General features: G+C 45.5%; 1 protein-coding gene and 1 pseudogene across 4 annotated transcripts; one reads left to right on the top strand and one right to left on the bottom strand.

Moving 5' to 3' along the window:
• The first annotated feature begins 1,091 nt into the window (after nucleotides 1–1,091).
• On the top strand, nucleotides 1,092–7,956 carry LOC126059422 (zinc finger protein 239-like; annotated as a pseudogene).
• Nucleotides 7,957–8,076: 120 nt separating this feature from the next.
• SYCE1 (synaptonemal complex central element protein 1) lies at nucleotides 8,077–21,750 on the bottom strand. 4 transcript variants are annotated; one of them, XM_049856085.1, is made up of 13 exons: nucleotides 21,527–21,750; nucleotides 13,111–13,173; nucleotides 12,353–12,412; nucleotides 11,946–12,020; nucleotides 11,245–11,292; nucleotides 10,951–11,005; nucleotides 9,984–10,073; nucleotides 9,715–9,778; nucleotides 8,960–9,026; nucleotides 8,748–8,871; nucleotides 8,569–8,679; nucleotides 8,379–8,463; nucleotides 8,077–8,202 (listed from the first exon to the last, which is right to left on the bottom strand). In XM_049856085.1, exons 1-13 carry the CDS (start codon nucleotides 21,594–21,596, stop codon nucleotides 8,125–8,127), a joined length of 990 nt encoding a protein of 329 aa, XP_049712042.1. In that variant the 5' UTR covers nucleotides 21,597–21,750; the 3' UTR covers nucleotides 8,077–8,124. The 4 variants fall into 4 exon arrangements, with proteins under 4 accessions (XP_049712042.1, XP_049712043.1, XP_049712045.1 ...); XM_049856086.1 differs by having other exon boundaries at nucleotides 12,353–12,409; XM_049856088.1 differs by lacking the exon at nucleotides 21,527–21,750 and adding an exon at nucleotides 15,070–15,149.
• Between the last annotated feature and the right edge of the window lie 498 nt (nucleotides 21,751–22,248).

The following is a 22,248-nucleotide window of genomic DNA, read 5'->3' as shown; positions in this document are numbered from 1 at the left end:
CTTTTGATTCATAGCTAGATTTAGAGCATTGGGTTGTAAGATTTTCCTTTTAGAAAAAGAAAATTATTCCTTTCACAAATTTAATTGGCATTGCAGAATAAAATAGAAAAGACCCTGGAAACAAGTTGACTAGTGAAGATTCTGCTGCAGCTGTACAGATGTGAGGTGGATGTAGATTCTGTTCTGCTCATCTGAATCCCACTGTTTCCCCTTACACTTCCCCCAACACCCCAGTGTACTAATGTCCTTTCACACTATGTGCCATTTATCATTCTCGTTTGACTCACCTGTTCTTTGTGTGCTTCCTGTCCCTGAAACAGTTTTTCATAAATGAGATATTTTCATCTGTTTCATGAGCTTACTTTCCCACATCTAAGCAGTTTTGAAGGCCTTAGCTGTAATGTGTCCAGAAATGTGTGTGCACACATTTACGGTTTATCCTTTTTCTGTTTCTGCTTAGTCTGGACCTAAGGAATTTAAAACACAACAACCAAAAAATACACTGAGGATGATTTTCACACTGGGACACTGGAACTGACACGAAGAAGCCAACCTCACATACCAAGCACCAGCACCTAAATCCCTTCCACAGAATGCTTAGAGATGGCTCATAGAATTTTTTTTTCTTATTTTAGGTGTTCAGGAAATGGATGGCCTGATTGAGAGGACCTGGGAAAGTCAAGGCAAAGATATGTGGCAAGTTGTGACCATCAACAAGAAAGCATCAACTAAGGAGAGAGTTGAATTAGGAAAAACATTTAATTTGAGCACAAACCCTTTTTCTTTAAGAAAAGTAACTTGTGGAAAGAGTTCAAACCATATTTATCAATTGGTTATAAGTAATGGAAGCTATTCAGGAATAAGGCTGGAGGGGTTTAATGTTTGTAAGGCCTTACTCCTCCTTGTTGACCCTGATGCACTGTGTGCTAGAGAGAAACCTTACAACCATGATTTAATTGGGAAATGCTTCAGGTATAGCTAATGTCTTATTCATCAACAGAAGACTCAAACTCTGCAGCAGCCTTTTGAACATAGTAGACGAGGGAAGGCCTTTGGTAAGGAGGCAGCATTCTTTACACACAGGAGGGCTCATGCAGAAGAGAAATCCTGTACATAACGATGAATACGCGAAAGCCTGTGATGTCCAAGAGAAAACTCACCTAGGTGAGAATCAATGTAAATGTGATGAATGTGAGAAAACCTTTTGTGAGCAGCCAGCACTCTTTCATCCTCATAGACCTCGCTTGGAGGAGAAACACCACAAATGTAATTCAAGTGAGGATGATTTCATTAAGAAATTATACCTTACTCAGCTTCAGAGTCACTTAAGAGAGAAAACTTTTGAATGTAATATCTGTGGGAAAACTTTCTGTAAAAAGTCTAACCTCACTAAACATCAGAAAACACACACTGGGGAGAAACCCTATAAATGTAGCAAATGTGAAAGAACCATCATTAGCAAAACAACCCTTATAACACATCAGAGAACACAAAGAGGAAATAATGAACACACAGATGCATACAATGAATGTGAAAAATCCTTCTGCCATAAGTCAGACTTAACAGTGAATCAGAAAATCCGCACTGGGGAGAAACCCTGTGAGTGTAGTATGTGTGGAAAAACATTCTGCCAGAAGTCAACATTCACTGTACATCAGAGAACTCATAATGGGGAGAAACCTCATGGATGTGTTGAGTGTGGTAAAACCTTCCACAAGAAGTCGGTCCTCACTGCACATCAGAGAACGCACACGGGAGAGAAACTCTACAAATGTGAGGAATGTGGGAAATCCTTCAGCCACAGGCCTTCCCTAACTGTACATCGGAGAATACAGATAAGAGAAAAACCTTATAAATGTAATGAGTGTGGGAAATCCTTCTGTGTGAAGCCAAAACTCACTGTCCATCTGAGAACTCATACTGGGGAAAAAACCCTATGAGTGTAATGAATGTGGAAAAACCTTCTACCAGAAGTCAAAACTCACTGTACATCAGAGAACTCACACAGGGGAGAAGCCCTTTGAGTGTATAGAGTGTGGGAAAACGTTCTGTGAGAAGTTAACCCTCAGCAAACATCAGAGAACTCACACAGGGGAGAAGTCCAATGAAGGTAAGGAATGTGGGAAAACCTTTTGCCAGAAGTCGCACCTCAACAAACATCAGAGAACTCACGTGGAGGAGAAATCCTTTGTGGCAGAGAGAGGCTGTGTGTTCACTAAGACTCACTTTCTTTTCCTTTTGGACACACAGCCTACATTTCTCAGTCTCCCTTTACTGTGGGTGGGACCATGTAACAGTTCTTGCTATGAAATATGAGCACAAGTGATGTACATCACTTCTAGGGCTACCTCACAAAAATATTCCATGCAGTTCTTCCTTATCTCTCATCCCCTGTGAGACTGGAGACAACCTCCAAGGTGACCTTGGGAGGCGTAGGCTGAAGATAGCAACCATCACTTAAGACAGAGGAATTGATGGGGAATAGCAGAGTCTTGTTACCTCTATCTCAAAGACCCCATTTGTACTTCACTTGAATGAGAAATAAGTACCCTGTTGAGACATCCCATATTTTGATCTTTTGATCTGTTCGCACTGCAACAGAACCAGCCTACTGTAGCTAATATACTTCTGTGAGAAGTTACTACTCCTTGTATATCAGAAAATTCACACAGGAAAGAAACCTGTTGTACCATCTTTCATTCCCAAGTCAATTAATGTAAAAGTCAAAAAACTTGTGGGGAGAAACAAAGCAATACATCCAGGAAAATTTACCAGATAGGGACATGCCATTGAGCATTAGGTAACTGAGAATGAATTGAAACTGTATAGATGTTTTTAATGCAGCAAAGTTTTCAACAAGACTTCGGACTTTATTATATATCTCAGAACATTTGTAATGAAGGGAAAACTGTCAATTTAGGTAAAGCAGATGAAAATTTTCAAATCGAAATGTTAATTTTTTCATTGGAAATATGACAAAATAGTTGACTATAGACCAGTGGTTTTCTTCTGGGGGAAATTGGAGATTAGCATCTTCCCTGTGAATATTATTGCTATTATTTTTAAGCACAAAAAATTCAACTCAGGACAGCAAATGTATGAGGTTTGTAGGGTTCATGCATATAAGTATCCTTTGTTAACAGCAATTTTGTTAAATGGAGCTCAGAGTAACTTTACTGAGCACAGCATAACATGTACTTTTAATAGAGATTAGATTGTGATTTACATTAAGATTTCCCACATTGCATGCCACTATTACCTCTTGATGGCTTGTTAAATTTATTAAGTTTAAAGTGCTGTTCTACATATATTTTCTCCTACTCTTTCCTAGTATATGTACACTTTTATGACTATTATTACCAAACTTTTAAGTAAAGTTTGCAGCTAACACAGCCAGGCAGTGGGGCTGAATGTTCACATAAAAATGCAAAAATGAGACTCTTAATTACTAACAGCTTAAACCTGAGTTAACGTAAGCGCCTGTGAACAATAGTGCTATTCCACTCTACTCAATGAAAAATAGTCTCTGGAAGGAAAAGTTCTCCTTTGTTCCTTTCCTCAAGGAACCCAGATGGTGCAGTGGTTAAAGCACTTGGCTGCTTAAGAGGCTTGGTGTGGTTTTTGTTTTGCATACCTCCTGTCAGACAACTCTATTTGGCCTTGGTATTTGGATCCTGAAGGTAACCCTTGGAATTTCCCTAGCAATCGAGGTGTCTTAGTTATCTAAAACAGCCAGCCAATGCTTGAAAGTTTGTGCAAGTGAATGGGAGCCACAAAGACCACACCTAGTCAGCTAACTTTGGGAAGGGAGGAGGACCTGATTTAATCAAGCATGTGTATTCAGTGATTCTACTGAGCATGACTGTGCAACGAGGCCCCGATGAAGACTATACAGTTAAGTAAAAGGTGCTGAACATGGAAGTAGGTTTGGGGCTTCCTGGTTGGCAAGAATATCTGTCATCATGAGGATTGCACGTTCCTGGGGACACATGCCTATGAGGCGACTGAAAACACCTTGGTTTGGGTCAGGCACACCTTAGTCCTTAACGTGTCATAAAGTTCTTAACACTTTAAAGAGGTCTTTTGCAGCAGATTTGCCCAATGCAATATGTTGTTTGATTTCTTGACTGTTGGTTGCATGAATGTTGTGGATCCAAGTAAAATGAAATTCTTGACAGCGTATTTTCTGAGTTTATCATGATGTTGCTTATTGATCCAGTTGTGAAGATTTTTGTTTTCTTTATGTTGAGGTGCAATTCATACTGAAGACTGTAGTCTTTGATCTTCATCAGTAAGTGCTTCAAGTCCTCTTCACTTTCAGCAAGCAAGGTTGTGTCATCTGCATATCACAAGTTGTTAATGAGTCTTCCTCCAATACTGATGCATTTTTCTTCATATCATCCAGTTTCATGGATTATTTGCTCAGCATACAGATTGAATAAGTATGGTGAAAGGATACAACCTTGACACACACCTTTCCTGACTAAACCACACAGTATCCTCTTGTTCTGTTCAAATGACTATATACAAGTCATTCATCTATGTTCAAGTTCATCATGAGCACAATTAAGTGTTCTGGGATTTCCATTCTTTGCCGTGTTATCCATAATTTGTTATGATCCACACAGTTGAATGCCTTTACATAGTCAATAAAACACACGTTAATATCTTTTTGATACTCTCTATGCTCAGCCAGGATCCATCTGACATCAGCAATGATCTCTTGTTCCATGTCCTCTTCTGAATCCGGCCTGAATTTCCGGGATTTCCCTGTCGATGAACTGCACTCATCTTTTGAGTGCCTTCCAACCTGAGGGGCTCATCCTCCTGCAGTATATCAGACAATATTCTGCTGCTAGTCATAAGGTTTTCATTGGCTATTTTTTTTTTTTTTTTTCAGAAGTAGACTGCCCCGTCCTTCTTCCTGGTCTTTGTCTGGAGCCCAGCTGAAATCTCTCCACCATGGGTGGCCCTGCCAGTATTTGAGTACTGGTGGCATAGCTTCCAGCATCACAGCAATGCGAAACCTCCCACATACAGCAAACTGACAGATGCATGGGGAAGTGAAGCATTAGGAGAATGATTTTGTGGCATGTCTTGGAAAAGTATTCTCAAAAAGAGACAGGAAAAGGTGGTTATTCTGCTGGACACTGATATTTATTCACACGTCATCTGGTTGCATATTGCAGCCTTGAGCTGTGGTATCCTGTGACTTGCCTAACCGGTGGTGATCTCAGGCCTGTTTTTGTGTGTTTGTGACCCTTAGAAATCTGTGTTTCCAGGGGTGGAGAGAGGAAGGGAGCAGTGTGTCCTGATGGTCTAAAAGTCCTGACACCTGAGTTCCACACCACCTGCCTTCCCCTGCGATTGCCATTGTGTCAATGGCTGTTTTTTGCTTAAACTCAGTTGAATAGGGTCTCCGTTTGTAATGCGAGTCCTGACTGGTATTTACCTGGGTGGTGAACTTTTTTTTCCCCCCTTTTAAACTATTTGCAGATACTCATAGGGTCACCATGAGTCAGAATAGACTCAACAGCAGTGGGTTTGGGGTTTTGGTGCATAAACATGATAATGTTTAAACCACAGTGGCTTTACAGTGTTTTTAATATATTGCAGAGTAAGTCTCCCCTTTACATTGACTCTTAGTAATGATATTTTATTCAGAGTCCATTTCCTTTCCCCATCCAAAAGCCCTTCTCGAATTCCGATTGGATTTTTATTAAATTTAGATTTCTGCAAGGTACCCATCCAGGGTAGAACACTTCTAAGTGCCCTGGGCCATCCCAGGAGACCAGGCCGCAAACCTAGTGACAGGGCTCAGGTTGCAGCTGCTCCTGCCCGAGCTGGCAACAGGCCTGCAGTCACCCCTGGCTCTACCACCCTGGCCACACCCCCACGTGCCGATTACAAGTCAGACCTTCAACAGAAGATGAAGATTTGGTGAATGAAACGGGTATGGATATGTTATGGAAACACAAGCCTAAATAGCTATGCTTACTCCAGGCAGAGCTGATACTAAGGCAGAAAGCATTTTTGGAGGCAGAGTAAAATTTCTAATGATAACAAAGTCACTCAACTAGGGTGATGTTACAATTCTAAATGTTTGTGCCCCTAATACCGCAACCTCAGCGCATATAAAGTCCAGTCCACTTCAAGGAGTTCAGATCCACATCCTCAAGGGAGACAGCAGCCCCCTTTCCCCACTGGGTTTAGCGAGTGAGTGAAGTTTAGATCAAGGTGAGAAACTAGCGACTCCAGATAGACAGCAATAAATGGGCACAGAAGCAGCCATCAGCTTAGCAGCATTCTTAGCAGAACGCCCTGAGTATTGGTTTTTATTGATGCTTTACACCAAGCCAGGAAAATGCCAACCACCAGTAAAGCCCCAAAGCACCCGAGAAGCTGGATTGCCATCTGGGGAGACAGGTGGGGAGCTAGTCAGAGCACAGGCTCTTGTCCCAGGAGAAAAACTACGGTCCATTCAACCATGGGAGCCCCCTCCCCATAGAAGTCCCATGAAGGCCAGTAGTGATCCAGGTGCCATATGTAGTGACCCCTTCCCTGTTTGCTGAGCACTCCATGGGTTGGCAGGGATCTAGGCCCTAAAGGTGGGAAGGGGAGGGCCTGGATGCAGGATGTGTGCAGCCAGAACCCAGGTTTACTGAGGAGGGAGGTCACTTTGTGGTCTCATTCCCAGGGGCCCCAGGCAGTGGATCTGCATCTCTGAAGTGAAAAGGTGGAGAGCTTGCATATTCTTGCCCTGTGGCAGAAGCAAGGCTGGCATCTCCTGATGCCGAGCAGTTCCTGTAGCTGGTCACCTAGGCAGCCAAGTAGGTTCCAGCCACCACAGTGGACTGCCAGTGGCTGCCACTTGGGGAGGGGGTGCTGTCTACTGTGTGCTGGAATCTTTGCTGACTGCTTGAAACTCGCTGGGCCTGTAGTCTTAAATTCCTCAGCTGCCACCCTAACCTCCACGTGCATAGCAGCTTTGTGGTCCATCATGTAACTTTGAAGAGATAATTCCTTTTCCCCATAATAACTTCTGATTGTTTTATAATTTGCTTTTGTATTTGGCTATTTACTGCTCCTGGACATAATGTAGTGGTTAAGAGTTTAGCTACTAATCAAAAGGTAGGCAGTTTGAATCTACCAGGCACTCCTTGGAAACCCTATGGGGCAGTTCACTATAGCAGGGTGGCTATAATGTGAGTGCACGGTGTGGGAAAATGGTATAAGATCAATGTGTTCCACATACACAGTTGTCTCAGCAGCTTTCTTTGGTAAGTTTGCCTTCTTTGAAGTGTAATCTCTGTCATATATTAAATGTCTAAAAAGGCAAGGGTCTTGCTCAGGGCTGTTTCTTTAGTCCCCTGGTCTGTTTATCCATCTTATCGGCCAATGTCTTGCTTACTGTATCTTTATGTATGTACTGATATTTGGTAGAGAAAATCCTCTCACCAAATAGATCTACTTGGTGATCCTCATGGCTATTCTTGCACCTTTACATTTCCAAATAGATTTTAGAAAGAGCTTGTCAATTCCCTTTGTAAAAAACTATTTGGAATGTGGTAGGATAGCACAAAATCTATAAATTTTTATTGAACTGACTTTTCTACATGTCACCTATAAATATGTTTACTGTAGATTTTTGAAATTTATCTGTTATCAGGGGTACCGGTTATCGATTTACTGCCTCTCAGCTCCAAATTCAAATGTCTTGCCAGCTCTGAAAATGTGTCTGGGCCCTTTAGTATTTTCCCTTTGCCAGCTGACATGATGTTAACTTTTTTTAACTTTGTCAGTAGAGGGCTGGAGAGAAGTTTGGGGTAAGGCAGCTTTGAGACTATGTATGCTTTATAGTTTGCTCTCAAGCACTTACTGAGTACCTGCTGTGCACCTCCAGCTGAGGCCAATGAGCAGGGCCCAGACAAGGCTTCACCTAGGCTCAGTGGCTGAGGGGGTCCTTGGGCCCCACCCCCATCCTTCCCCAGCACTGACTCAGCTGAGGTGGGTAGTATGAAAACAGCACCTTTATTTCCTGTGGCCCCATGGAATAAGGAACAGGGAGGAGGGGGTGCAAGGATCCATAGGGAGGTGTCCTCTGAACTAGACTGGTGCTGGGCCCTACTCAGTGGGTGGCTCTGAGTCTTTCTCCTCGTGGGCCCTGAGGGGCTTGAGGCTGGCCTGAGGCAGGCACTGTACCTGGGAGGGGAAAGGGGTCATGGTGGGAGTGGGAATCAACAGGCACCTGCACCCACCCCCTCTAGCCCACCCCTTTGCTCACCACCACCTTTGCCCTGGCTGTGGCCCCTCTTCCCAGCAGCTGCCTTTCTGCTTTCCAGCCCCCTCCCCACCTCCCTATTCCCTGGGCTCCCCACCTCTCCAGGGAGGGCCCCTTCCTCTCGGGTGTTGTAGGTTTGGGCAGGAACCTGCACCCCATGCTTCTCCAGCTCCTCTTTCAGCCTGGACAGGAAGTGGGGTAGGACGGAAGGACAAGAGGGCGTGAAGCCCTGAGGACAAGGAGATGCACAGACACACCCACCCCAAGGCTGGGGTCTCCATCCCCACCTCTGGCGCTTCTCCTGCAGCTGCTGGCACTTCTCCTGCAGCTGCTGCTGGCGCTGGGAAGCAGCCTCCAGGAGCTCCTCAGCCTTGCCGTTCTCCTCCTCGAAAAGCTGCCTGGGGGCGGAGCGGGGTGTCAGTACCAGCTGCCTCTCTCTCCTCCACCCACCTCCCCCTATTCTTACACAGCAGCCACAGCTTCCTTGCTGCGCAGGAAGAGTCCCTCACTGATGGTCGAGGGACCCTCAACCCCACACAGGGAGCGCAGCCGATGCTTCACGTCTTCCAGCTTCACCTGGACCAGCTTCTCTGTGGTGGGAAGGGGCAGGCAATGGACAGGAAAGGGCAGTCAGGCAAGTGAGGGCTGCCTACCCCACCCCCCCAACCCTAGCCTCACCTTCCTTGAGCAGCTGTTCCTTGCTGCTGTCCAGGGTGCCTATCTCCCGTGCCAGCCGCTCTGGTCTCTGAGGGGCAGAAATGAAGCAGGTCTACACCTCCCAGCATCCCCTTCCCACACCTCAGGGAAGCCCTACCTAGGTCCAGTCATTCATTTATTCCAGTATTTATCCACTCAGGTGCCCCCCTTCCCACCACTCTCCCCATCTCAGTTCCTGCAGCTTCGGGCGTGCCTGCCTCACAGCCTTTGCACTGGCCCTTCTCTCTGCCATGAACTCTCACCCAAGGGACCCACATCTGGTGTGTTGTGATGGTCAGGACTGTTGCAAGTGTGGGAACTGGCCCAGTGGGAGGATTTACACCAACACAGCACTGCAGGCTCCTTATTCCCAACACTATGTCCTCTGTTTTCTTGTCTGGCATCCAGTACCTGCCCCTCTGCCCCCTGCCAAGGCCCAGAGTGGCAAACACTATCTTCTCTGTGCCTGTGATGGTGCTGGGCATACCCATGGATGCCCATGAATGAATGCCCAACCTTGGCTCTGAGGACGACACTGGAGGCAGGGCAGACCAGATTCACAGTGATTCTGACTTTGCAGCCACCAGTACCTACTCAGGAACTGGGTGTGGCAGGCGAGAGGAAGGAGGCATGGAGGATGACCCCTGGCTTGGGCCTGGCAGCAGGTCTGACCAGGTACCACCAAGGAAGATGTGTAAGGTAGGAGTGGCTTTGAGAGGGCTGAGGCAGGGACTCACGTGAAACTCCCAGAGGTCCTTGTGCTGGCCCATCAGATCCTCCAGCTGGTCCTCAAAATCCAACCTGGGGGCCAGCCATACAGGAATGAGAGGCCATGGGCCGAGACCCCCCTATACATATGCCTGGCGGGGCTGGAATCTCCCTGCACAGACCCCGGAGGTCCTTGCCCATGCTCCCACCTTCCCAGCTTGATCTTTCAAGGCTCAACTCACCGCTCCTTTCCAGCTTCCCATCCCTGACATAACCCCTATCCCAGCCCCTAGGTTACCTCAGCTGCCTCTGTTTGTTCTTCTCTTCCTCGATCTGGGAGTTCAGGGCAGAAATCCGATCTCTGCAGTCCTGCAACATGGTGTGCTTCCTGGGAAGGGACAGAGAGCCCTCAGCCAAGCTCCCTGAATGACTCCTAGGACAAGACTGGGCGGCGCCTGACATGGAACGCTTCTGCTTTCTGCTGTTGAGCGCTCTGTGGAGACCATCACCCACTGGTCCTATCTGCCATCAGCCTATGTGTGGATCTAGTGGTTTGGTATAACAAGCACTGCAGGTCTGGCTTTGAGCCCTGGCTCTGCAACTCATTGTATCTGAGTCCCAGTGCTTCTCCTCCCAGCTCCCTTCTCTGAAACATGGTGCTAGGAAGTGGTGGTGGTGGTTGGGGGGTGTGATATGAGTACCTGCCTCCTAGAAGTATCATTGTGAGGATTAGGGAGATCACTGTGGGCATGGCTGAGTCCACATGCACAAACACACACATTAATTATCAGATTTTCCCCAATAGTTCCAACCTCAGGGTGTCAGGGTTTGGGGCCTCTGGTCACAAAAATGAAATAAATAAGCATTCAGGAGATGGAAAGATGAACATAAAGTTGGATGGATGGAAGGATGGTGGATACATGGAGACAGATGGTTGGGTGGGTGGGTGACAAGTCAATGGTTGGATGCCTAAATGGGCAGATGAGTGAATAGGCAGCTGAAGAACTGGACAATGAAGAATCAAAGACACAGAATAAAATCCAGCTGAAGAAATTTAATGGCAAATGAATGATTATAGTCCTGAGTGAGAGTTGCCCTTTACACGACCATCTGATGTGAGAACTGAGCAGGGAAGACGCTTGTCTGGCCTCTCCATTTCATGGAAGATTGTGAGGACTGGGTGTCTGGGATTTACTGCCCTTGCTTTCTCTGCTCTGCCAGAATGTGGAGGGGGTGCAGGGGAAGACTTGGGCAGTGCCTCTTACCTCTGTGCCTCATTGTCTTTCTCTTGGCAGTGCAGCCGCAGAATCCTCAGTGTATCTGCAGGGGGAGGAATCAGGAGGCCCATGAAAGCTTGTCAAGGGCACTGGGTTTGAGCAGATCATGTCAGGTCTTTCGGGCAATGGACTGGATGTTATTGTTTACTACAAATCTGATGGAGGTCATAGGAGGGATGTAACCTCAACTGCAGGTTCAGAAGATTCCCACTGCTGTGGCATGAAGTGGGCTTCTGGGGGGCAGTAAAGGCAAAAGCACAGAGACTGAGCAGCTGCAAATACCTTGCTTTTTGTTCAAGATCTCCTCCAAGTGCACCTTCTCTCCATTCACTGGAAAACAGTGACACACTCAGGCATCAGGGACCAGGTGTGCCCACAGCCACACAAGTTTGTCACAGCCCTGCCCATAACCCTGAATGTGGACACCAGGAAGCAAGCCCCCCCCCCTTGTGCCCACCTTCCCTGTAAGCACCAAAGGGCCCTGACATTTACAGATGGTGGTGGAAGGATCCTGTGGAAAGTACGTGCTATTACATGGAGGGAAGAGAAAGAAATAAACACATTACATGAGATGGGGATAAGGACTGTGAGGAAACTACCCAGCAGTGTGGGGGCACGTGACTAGGCGGGAGCAGGGTGTCGTCTTCAGATGGGATGACCAGGTAAGGCCTCTCTGAGAAAGGACATTAGACCTGAATGGTAATGTGAGGTAACAGGAAGCTGTCTGGAGTCTCTGGGGAAGAGTGTTCCAGACACAGGGAGAAAACAGCCTGGCAAAGGGCCTGAGGCAGGAGCTGTTTGGAGGAGGTCTCAGGAACACTTCAACCAGCAAAGTGGGAGCTTGTTGGAAGTAAGGCTGAAGGGGGGGCAGGGGACTCCTCTAGGTCTTGTGGGCCATGGTAAGGACTCTGGGTATCTGGAAGATTGAGTTCAGGGATCGGGAGACATTGTGGGGAGCCCTGGATGTCCCCTGGCATACTTACTTGAGTCCAATTCCTTCTGCAAGGCTTCCCAGAGGGCCCGGGCCTCTCCTAGCTCCTCACTGGCCTTCTTTTTGGCTAAGCCAAAGACAGAAGGACAGACGCTATGTGAGTGCAGCTGCCAGCCCCGCTCTCTCTTGCAAACCTAGAGGGGCCCAGACGCTGCAGGGGAGGAGAGGGCCTTCCAGGGCCCAGGCCCTTCTTGCTGGGCTTAGCTGGCAGCAGGGCAGCTGTCACAACAGTGTGACCAGGCAGTCTCATAGGTCCCAGTGCTGGGTTTAATGCTCTGCTGTCAAATCCGAAAATCTTAGTAATTTTTTTAACAAGGGGCCCACATTTTCATTTTCCACTGGGCGCTGCAAATCATGTAGCTATTGGTTGGCAGTTAAAGTTGAGGTCTTTGAGCTCACCTTGTTGAACCTCATTAATCCGGTTGATTAGGACCTCAACCCGAGGCTCCAGGCTTCCTGCTGCAGAGAAAAAAAATAGCATTTGAGCCAGAAATGACACGACTGGCTGTCCAGAACAAGCAGAGGTGAGGTGGGCACCAACCCTGTCTTTGTTGTTTTTATTTACCATGAATTTACTGAACCCCTACTGTTAACAGGTACTGTGTTGGGCCCTCAAGGGATTTACGTTCTGGGTGGGGAAAACAGGGGACAAATATATAGGAAAACTGAGTCAGGCAGTGGTTAATTGTCGTCAAGAGAAATAAAGTGGGGCAAAGAGTTAAAAAGTGAAGGAGTGGGAGGTGCTTCGTCGGTTATGGGAAGGCCTCCTGAGGGGTCCCAAATCAAGTGAGGAGAGCAGGCTCTGCAGGTGTGAGCAGTGGGAAGACTAGTAAGTGGGAGTGTTGTTGGAAAGAGTCTGGTGAGCAACAGAGAATAGGTGAGGTGGAGGGAAAGGGTGGGGGCGGGCTGTGAAGAGAAAAGCTTCTGGAGTGGGAGCCAAATGGGTAGCCAGCAAGGGACTGCTGGAAACTTTTTGCCTTCTATTCCTTTATAATTTTGAACCATTAAGGCCACATCGTTAGTTTAAAGAATTAAATTTTATTAGAAAGTGAATGGGATAATTTCCTAGGTTGTGAATTGTGGGGCTGGGAATTGAACCTACGTCTGCCTGGCCCCAAACCCCAGGGTGGACATCAGACACGGAGGAGATGCATGACCTTTCTGGAGCTTTTTCACCATTTCCATCAAGTCATCAATTTTCTTTGAGGACTTGGCCTGCCCTGTGGAAACAAAACCAAAACTTTCAGTACCAGAAAGTGTGAAAGGACTGAGGATGGGTTGGACAGCCCTGGCTGGGGGTGAGGCAAACCGACGGCAGGTCTCCAGCCAAGAGTGCTGTCTCCCTCCTTGTCCTGAGGTGGAGAGGTCACAAGAAATGAATTGGGGCCCTTTACTGGTTAGCTTTTCCATAAAGGATAAAGTAATACCACAGATATCCCCCTTAATAAAACTCAATGGCAGAAGAAAGGCACTCCCTCACCACTGTTCAATCTTTTGTCAAACCTTGCCAATGAAATAATGCAAGGGAATAATAGGAGACATAAAAAAAAAACACATTATTACCCTTTAAAAATTCTTGACAAAAAAATGAAACCTGTATTTAAACCTCTGTTACCTAAATACCAATTCAGAGGAAATACAAAGACAGAGAAACATGTTAAATGACATGTGAGGGTACAATTAGCACTGTGTAGCCATGGGAAATTCCAAGTGGCAAACAACCCAATTTATTTAACAAATTTCAAGGGAAAAAAAGAGAAAGGAATACCCTTACAGATTAAAAGGGACCTGAAACACATATCAGCCCATCACATGAATGGACCATATCTGGATCATGATTAACGCAAATGCATCATAAAAAATATTTATGAGATTATCAGTGAAATTTGAAAAATGATTAGATATTTGATAAAATAAAGGAACTGTTGCCATTGATTAGATGTGATAATAGTATTGTACTTTTTTTTAAAGGGAGCCCTTGTGATAGAGAAGTTAAGAGCTCTGCTGCTAAGCAAAAGGTCGGCAGTTCAAATCCACCAGCTGCTCCTTGGAAAACCTATGGGGAAGTTCTACTCTGTTCTGTAAGGTTGCTATGAGTCGGAATCAACTTGACAGCAATGGGTTATTTTGTTTTTGTTTTAAAGATTACTGATCTGTTAGAAATATGTGTGAAATGTGTATTTCTTTAAAAAGTAAATCTACTCAAATAATGACAAAGGAAGGCGTATTTGACTTTTTTCTTTTTGTGTCTTAGGCTGGGTTCTCTAGAGAAACAAAACTAGCTTCTATGCATGTATGTATATACATGTTATACATATATATTAGAGAGAGAGAGAGATTTATATCAAGGAAATGGCTAATGCAGTTGTAGAGGCTGGAAAGTCCCAAGTCTGTGGGTCTGTGGGTCAGATTGGAGGCTTCTCCTGACTCACGTAGCTGCAGGGGCTGGCGAACCCAAGACTGGCAGGTCAGACAACAGGCCTCTGGCTCAAAGGCTGTGGAGGCCAACAAAATTGGGAGGTAAGCTGGCAGGATGCTGGCTCACAGATTGCAGAGGCTGATGAATCCCAAGATCAGCAAGTAAGCTGGTAGCTCAAGTCCTAAGAACTGGAGGTCAGATGAACAGGAGCCAGCTGCAGGATCCAGAGCCAGCAAAAGTCCTCAAGCTTTGCCAAAAAGTCCACCTATATTGGGTGCAGGCCACACCCCCAAGGAAACTCCCTTTCAACTGACTGGCTACTCACAGTAGATCCCATCATGCAGGTGATCACATTATATCAGATCTCATCATGGAGGTTATTAGGTCATAATATGACTGCCAAACTACTGAGAATCATGGCCCAGCCAAGTTGCCAGACAACCTTAACGATCACAGTCCACCCCTTGTCAACCTGGCACCTGTATACATCTCCTTAAACCACACATAATCTCTGAATAAAGACATGCACCTAACATGTACAACCAAAAATACACTACCCATGTTTATATCTTATATTTTACAAATGAAGAAAACAAAAACATTTGATGCATGCATACAAGGAAGAAATACTCATACCAATTATAGTCCTCATTTCTGCAACTGGTCACACGTGGTCATAACAGGTATTTAGACCTACCTTCCTCCACCACCCATTCTGTATTCCCTTTGCCCTCAGCAAGCACCTCAGCTGGTTTCAGTCCTTTGCCTCGTGGCGTTACTGAGACCTTCATTCCTGAAGCCATTAGTAGCCATGTCAGAATTGAGCTGCTGCAGTTTTCACTGACTTTAATCACAGGGCTTGATAGTACTAAGAGACACCGTAAGTGATTTGCTGTATTCCAGACATACTCTTCTTTACCTCTATTATATACTATCAATCCGATTTCTTCTTGGTAATCGGGATCATTCACACCAGCCACTATGGTAACTCCTTTCTTTACTGGTTGGTCCAGAGGCATAAGGAGCCCAAAGTGGCCAGGTGGCATTCTTAACATTCAGTACAATGGAATCAGTTGTCTCCAGGTGGGAGCATTCCTCCCTTTGGAACTAAGACCTCTAGACCTGCAGAACATAGGGTCATGGGGACAGGAGGCAAAAATTTTATGAGTGGGCACTAAGGGTAATAGTGAGTGATGCCACTCCCATTTCTATCCCTTGATTCCTGGATCCATGGATCCTGGCTATGGGAGAAACAGCACCATATACTGGATGCTGGTTAAGAGCATATACAGCCTCCTGGACAACATCACCCCAACCCTGCAAGGAACCGACACCTAGCTGGCACCATAAGTGTGTCTTTAGAAGGCCATTCCATCATTCCATCAAGCCATCTGCTTCAGGATGATGGGGAACATGGTGAAACCAGTGAATTCCATGAGTGTGGGCACATTGCTGCACTTCATTTGCTGTGAAGTGAGTCCCTTGATCCAAGGCAATGTTGTGTGGGACATCATGAGGTGTACAAGGCATTGTGTAAGGCCACAGATGGTAGTTTTGGCAGATGCACTGTATTCAGGGAAGGCAAATCATTATCTGGAGTGTCTATTCCAGGAAGAACAAAATCCTGCCCTTTCCATGATGAATGCCGTCCATTCTAATCAACCTGCCACAAGGTTGCTGGCTGATCACCTTGAGGAATGGTGCCATATCTGAAACAGTGTTGGTCTCTGCTGCTGGCAGATTTGGCACTCAGCAGGAGCTGTAGCCAAGTCGGCCTTGGGGAGTGTAAGTCCATGGTGCTGATCCCATGTATAACCTCCATCTTTGCCACCATGTCCACTTTGTTCATGAGCCCATTGGACAATGATGGGAGTGGCTAGGGAAAGAGGATGACTGATTTCCACAGAATGCGTCATCCTATCCACTTGACTGTGAAAATCCTTATCTGCTGAGGTCACCCTTTAGTGAGCAATCACACGAGACACAAATATCTTCACTTCTTTGGCCCATTTAGAGAGGCCTATCCATATTCTTCTTCCCCATACCTGCCTGTCTCCAATTTTCCAATCACGTTCCTTCCAAGTCCCTGACCATCCAGCCAAACCATTGGCCATACCCCATGAATGAGTATACAGTTGCACATCCGGCCAGTTCTACTTCCAAGCGAAGTGAACAACCAGGTACACTGCTCTAAGTTCTGTCCATTGGGAGGATTTCTCTTTACCACTGTCCTTCAGGGAGGTTCCAGAAAAGGGCTATAGTGCTGCCACCATCCATTTTCGAGTGGTGCCTGCATATCTTGCAGAACCATCTGTAAACCAGGCCCTAGTTTTCTCTTCCTCAGTCAACCGATCGTAAGGAACTCCCCATTAGGCCATAGGTGAAGACTGAGATAGAAGGTAATGTGACAGGAGTGGAGACCACGGGCACCTGGGCCACTTTCTCATGCAACTTACTTGTACCTTCAGGTCTGCTCGAGCTCGATTTCGTATATACCACTTCCATTAAATGATGGAGTGCTGCTGTGCACATCCAACTTTATGACTCTGTGGGTCAGACAACACTCAGTTTATGATGGGCAGCTCAGGCCACATGGTGACTTGGTGGCCCATGGTTAAGTGTTCAGTTTCTACTAAGGCCCAGTGACAAGCCAAAAACTGTTTCTCAAAAGGAGAGTAGTTATCTGCAGAGGATGGCAGGGCTTTGCTTGAAAATCCAAATGGTCTGTGCTGCGATTCACCAATAGGGGCATGCCAAAGACTCCAAACAGCATCTCTATCTTCCACTGACACTTCAAGCACCATTGGATCAGCCGGATCATATGGCCTAAGTGGCACATCCACTTGTGTGGCAACTTGAATCTATTGTAGAGCCTTTTCTTGGTCTGGGCCCCACTCAAAATTAGCAGCTTTTCCAGCCACTTGATAATAGGCCAGAGTAGCATACCCAAATGAGGGGTATGTTGCCTCCAAAATCCAAAGAGGCCCACTAGGTGTTGTGCCTCCTTTTTAGCTGCTGGAGGCACCAGATGCAATAACTTATCCTTCACTTTAGAAGGAATATCTTAAGACAACCAACTCCTGGTACCAAATGTCTCAGGTTGAGTTCTCTAGAGAAGCAACACCAGTGAAGCATGTATATATATCATATATACCTGTATACAGATAAATAGCTATAGAAAGAGATTTATATCAAGGAAATAGCTCATGCAGTTGTAGAGGCTGGTAAGTCCCAAGTCCGTGGGTCAGGCTGGAGGCTTCTCCTGACTTGCACAGCTGTAGGGGCTGATGAACCCAAGATCAGCAGGTCAGACAACAGGCCTCTGGCTCACAGGCTGTGGAGGCTGACAAACTCCAAGATCAGCAAGTAAGCTGCTAGCTCAAGTCCCAGGGGCTGGAGGTCAGGCAAACAGGAGCAAAATGCAGGATCCAGAGCCAGCAAAAGGCCTCAACCCTTGCCAGAAAGTCCATCTATATTGGATGCAGGCCACACCCCCAAGGAAGCTCCCTTTCAACTACTGGCTACTCACAGCAGATACCATTATATCAGATGATCACATTATTATCAGATCTCACCCTGGAAGTTATTACTTCATTATATGACTGCCAAACTACATCATAACTACCAAACCACTGAGAATCATGGCCCAGCTGAGTTGACAACTTTAATGATCAGAACTCGTATAATAAAAAATTTTACACAGATACAAGTAGAAACTATACTGTAATAAACTCAGCTCAGTCATCACCTAGATATGCCATATTTGTGTCGGGTTATTTTTTCCCTTTGCTGAAGTCTTTTCAAATAAGCCCAAGGCTTCTTGACACTTGACCCCCAAATACTTCAGGATGCATCTTTAAAAATTAAGGACAATTTCTTACGAACCCTAATCCCCAAATCACATCAAAATGAACAATAATGCCATAAAATCATTTAGCACCCAGAACATATTCAAATCCCTGGTGGTTTTCAAAGTGACTTTTACAGTTGGTTTGGGCAACCATTTATCCATGTATTATTACGAATAGACTAGAAAGTGATCTCACCACTGTTTTTATTCTCCATTGCATTTCTAGTAGTCACAAGGTAAAGAACAGAGTAGGAGATCTGTAACTATCTGCTAAATGGACCAACCAATATCTTGTTAAGAATAAAAATTCAGGGTAAAAAACAGCCTGTGTAGTATGAACCACCTCCTTTTAACTTTTTATTTTAAAATAACTTCAAATTTACATAAAAGTTGCAGAAATAGGACACACAGCTCCTATACGCCCTTCACTTATATTCCAAGTTAACATTTTTGCTAACATTTTTGAGCCTTGAGAATAAGTTACAGGTGTAATGCCCCACTACCCCTTAATATTCCAGTGTGATGTTTTGAAGTACTCTCTATGTGGTAACCAATGGTACAACAATTGAAACCAAGGTATTAACAGTGATAGATATTAACATCTGCTCCTCAAATGGCATTCAAAAATTCCCCCCTTCTCCTTTACATTTTAGTATTCCACAAGTTATTGTTGGTGTTAGGTGCTGTCAAGTTGGTTCTGACTCACAGTGACCCTATGTACAAGAGAACAAAACACTGGCTGTTCCTGCACCATCCCCACAATCATTGTCACGTTTAAGCCTATTGTTGCAACCACTGTGTCAATCCATCTCATCGAGGGTCTTTCTCTTTTTCGCTGACCCTTTACCAAGCTTAAAATCCTTCTCTAGGGACTGATCCCTCCTGATAACATGTCCAAAGTATGCGAGATGTAGTCTTGCCATTCCTGTTTCTAAGGAGCATTCTGGCTGTACTTCTTCCAAGACAGATTTGTTTATTCTCTTGGCATACCATGGTATGTTCAACATTCTTCATTAACACCATAATTGAAAGGTGTCAATTCTTCTTCAGTCTTTTTTATTAGTTGTCCAGCTTTCATATGCCTATAAGGCAACTGAAAACACCATGGTTTGGGTCAGGAATACCTTAGACTTCAAGAAGACATCTTTGTTTTTAAGACTTTAAAAAGGTCTTTCTTAGCAGATTTGCCAAATGCAATGTGTCTTTTGATTTCTTCACTGCTGCTTCCATGGGTGTCGACTGTGGATCCAAGAAAAATGAAATTCTTGACAACTCCAATCTTTTCTCAATTTATCGTGATGCCGCTTATTGGCCCAGTTGTGAGAATTTTTGTTTTATGTTGAGGGGAAACCCTGGTGGCATAGTGGTTAAGTGCTATGTCTGCTAATCAAAAGGTTGACAATTCAAATCCACCAGGTGCTCCCTGGAAACTCTATGGGGCAGTCCTACTCTGTCCTATAGGGTCGCTATGAGTCAGAATTGACTCGACAGCAACAGGTTTGGTTTTTTTGGTTTTTGGTTTTATGTTGAGGTGTAATCCATACTGAAGGCTGTAGTCTTTGATCTTCATCAGTAAGTGCTTCAAGTCCTCTTCACTTTCAGCAAGCAAGGTTGTCATCTGCATAACGTAGATTGTTAATGGATCTTCCTCCAATCCGGATGCCCCGTTCTTCTTCATATGGTCCAGCTTCTCAGATTATCTGCTCAGCATACAGATTGAATAGGTATGATGAAAGGATACGACCCTGACGCACACCTTTCCTGACTTTAAACTACAAGTACTACCTACATTTTCTTAATAAAAAAATCAAACCATATGATTCAAAATGACCCTTCACCTCCGCACCACCCTCTAAATCAAAATCCACTCCCCAGAATCATAAATTAAGAACGCAGCCTCCAAACATTTTTCTGTGCAACACACAGCACTCTTATAAACATAATTTTTCCAATTACTTTTCTTTCATAAAAATATGTCCTCTGACAATCATCTGTGAGTATAAATATATCCAATAATGTAAAAATTAACTTTAATTAATATTTAACTTAATTTTAATTAAATTTCTTATTTTAGAAATCCACCACCAGGTATTTCACAGTGTGCATGAGTATACTTTGATTTATCCATTCCTTTCCCATTTTCTGCTACCACCAGTGGGGCAGAATCTGTGTGTTTTGTGTGATCCGCTAGGAAGGTGACTGAAAAAGGAAAAATCAATTTAAATGTTAAAAATCCTGCCAGATGTGTTACTGCAAAACCTTTACCCACTGGTCTTCCTACCAGCTCAGTATGGGGAGGCATGTGTCCCCACAGGGTCACTGACATCAGACATCACCCTGCTTCCCTTTCTGAAATAATCCGATGGACTGAAAATTTAAATTTCTTCCTTTGCTGTTGAAGTTGAAAAAACCTTTATTTAAATATATTAGCTTATTTGAGTAACTTGATACCGTGACACTAAGAGACTTCTACGGCATGGTGAGTGGAGACCACAGCAGGTGCTTTAAAAAATGGGATATATATAGATCTGTCCAGTTTATTTTTCTCTTTGTCCTTAGGCCTGTCACTGGGTGTCAAGTCCTACTCTAAGAGAGCTATCTGTGCTAAACTTATTTCATTATTCAAACATTTATTTTGTAAAAACACTACCAAGCACCCGCATGTGTCAAGCAGGCACTGGCGCAGGTAAGTATCGAGACAGTGATCAACAAGCGCGTTGACTACAGCATTCTACGGTTCAAAATTCCCAAAGAACACACTGGGGAGATTTTTCTGTTTTTCATCTCCTTGCTGGGCTGCAATTCCTCAATTTTAGTACAATGTGAACAAGCTGCGTGTCCCTCCTTTCCCTGGTTGCCCGAAGGAAAGACAGTCTGGTCTCCAAGCAAACCAGGCACAGTAGGGACATCTGGGGCAACAGGGAACTCTGGCTGTGGACTGGCCGTTAAAATGAGGATTCCCTTAGGTGTGCACTTCAAGGGAAAAGCCCTTTTATTTTTTTTGTTTGTAGATACTCATACGGAAATTCTCACGAAAACTACTTAAATTGCCTCAGCAAAAACTCAAAGGAGCAAAATACAGTGCAAGTTAAATGAGTCATATAAACTATTCCCTTCTCTTTGAAGAACGATCAACGTTTTTTTACAATAAAAAAACTTAGAATCGTTTTCAGTCACTTTCATCCCAAAGATGGAACGGCCCAGCGTCCGCGCACCCGCCCAGCTGGAGCGCGCTCGGACCCCGCACCCCGAGTCTTTTCCAACCCAGCTACCAAGAAGGCCCTCGTCGGCCTCCCGCCACTACCTCCGCCTTTTTCAGACCGGTCCATGGCTCCTGCGAGCTCCGCATTCGAAAGCCCCGACCTTCCCGCCATTTCCTCTCAGCTCGGAGGTGTTGGCGTCTTCGGCGCTTGGGCCGATGATTGGACCAAACCTTGCCAGGGGCGCGACCCCCTGCAACACGCCTGCGCAATGCACTTCCGCCCTGCAGTTACTTCGCGAGGAGGGAAAGAAGAGAGAAACAGGCGTGTAACGGTTCCCCGCCTGAGCCCTCAAGAAGTCGGGCGCCCTGCCGGGCAGCTAGTACGCATGCGTAAAACTTGCAGGTCCACAAATCCAGTTTAGAGAACGGCAGGGCAGCCTGCGGCCTTGCTATTCGTCAGTTGAGGAGCCAGTGTCCTGCGCATGTGTAACGACACGGGCGGGGCGCGCTCCTTTAGCATCTTTGGTGCTGCGCAGGCGTGGGCCTCTAGCCCCGCCCACAGAGGCTGGAGTAAGTGCGCATGTGTTGTGCCATGGCGCCAAGAGCTGGCGTTCCTGCTCTGCTAATACTCCTTAGTGAACAATGGGCTCAAGCATAGCAGTGACAGTGAGAATGCTGCAGCACCGGGCAGTGTTTCCTTCTGTAGTACATAAGGTTGCTGTGAGTCGGAACTGACTCCACGGCACCTAACAACAACAGGGAACACCTGATGCCAGATGTCCTCATTTCACCGATGGCTCCAAGGCAGGAACTTGGGGTCGCAG

Source organism: Elephas maximus, chromosome 16, assembly GCF_024166365.1.
Source record: "Elephas maximus indicus isolate mEleMax1 chromosome 16, mEleMax1 primary haplotype, whole genome shotgun sequence".
NCBI classification, from domain to species: domain Eukaryota; kingdom Metazoa; phylum Chordata; class Mammalia; order Proboscidea; family Elephantidae; genus Elephas; species Elephas maximus.
The sequence above is the reverse complement of the archived record's forward strand: the minus strand, read 5'-3'. Positions and strand labels throughout refer to the sequence as shown.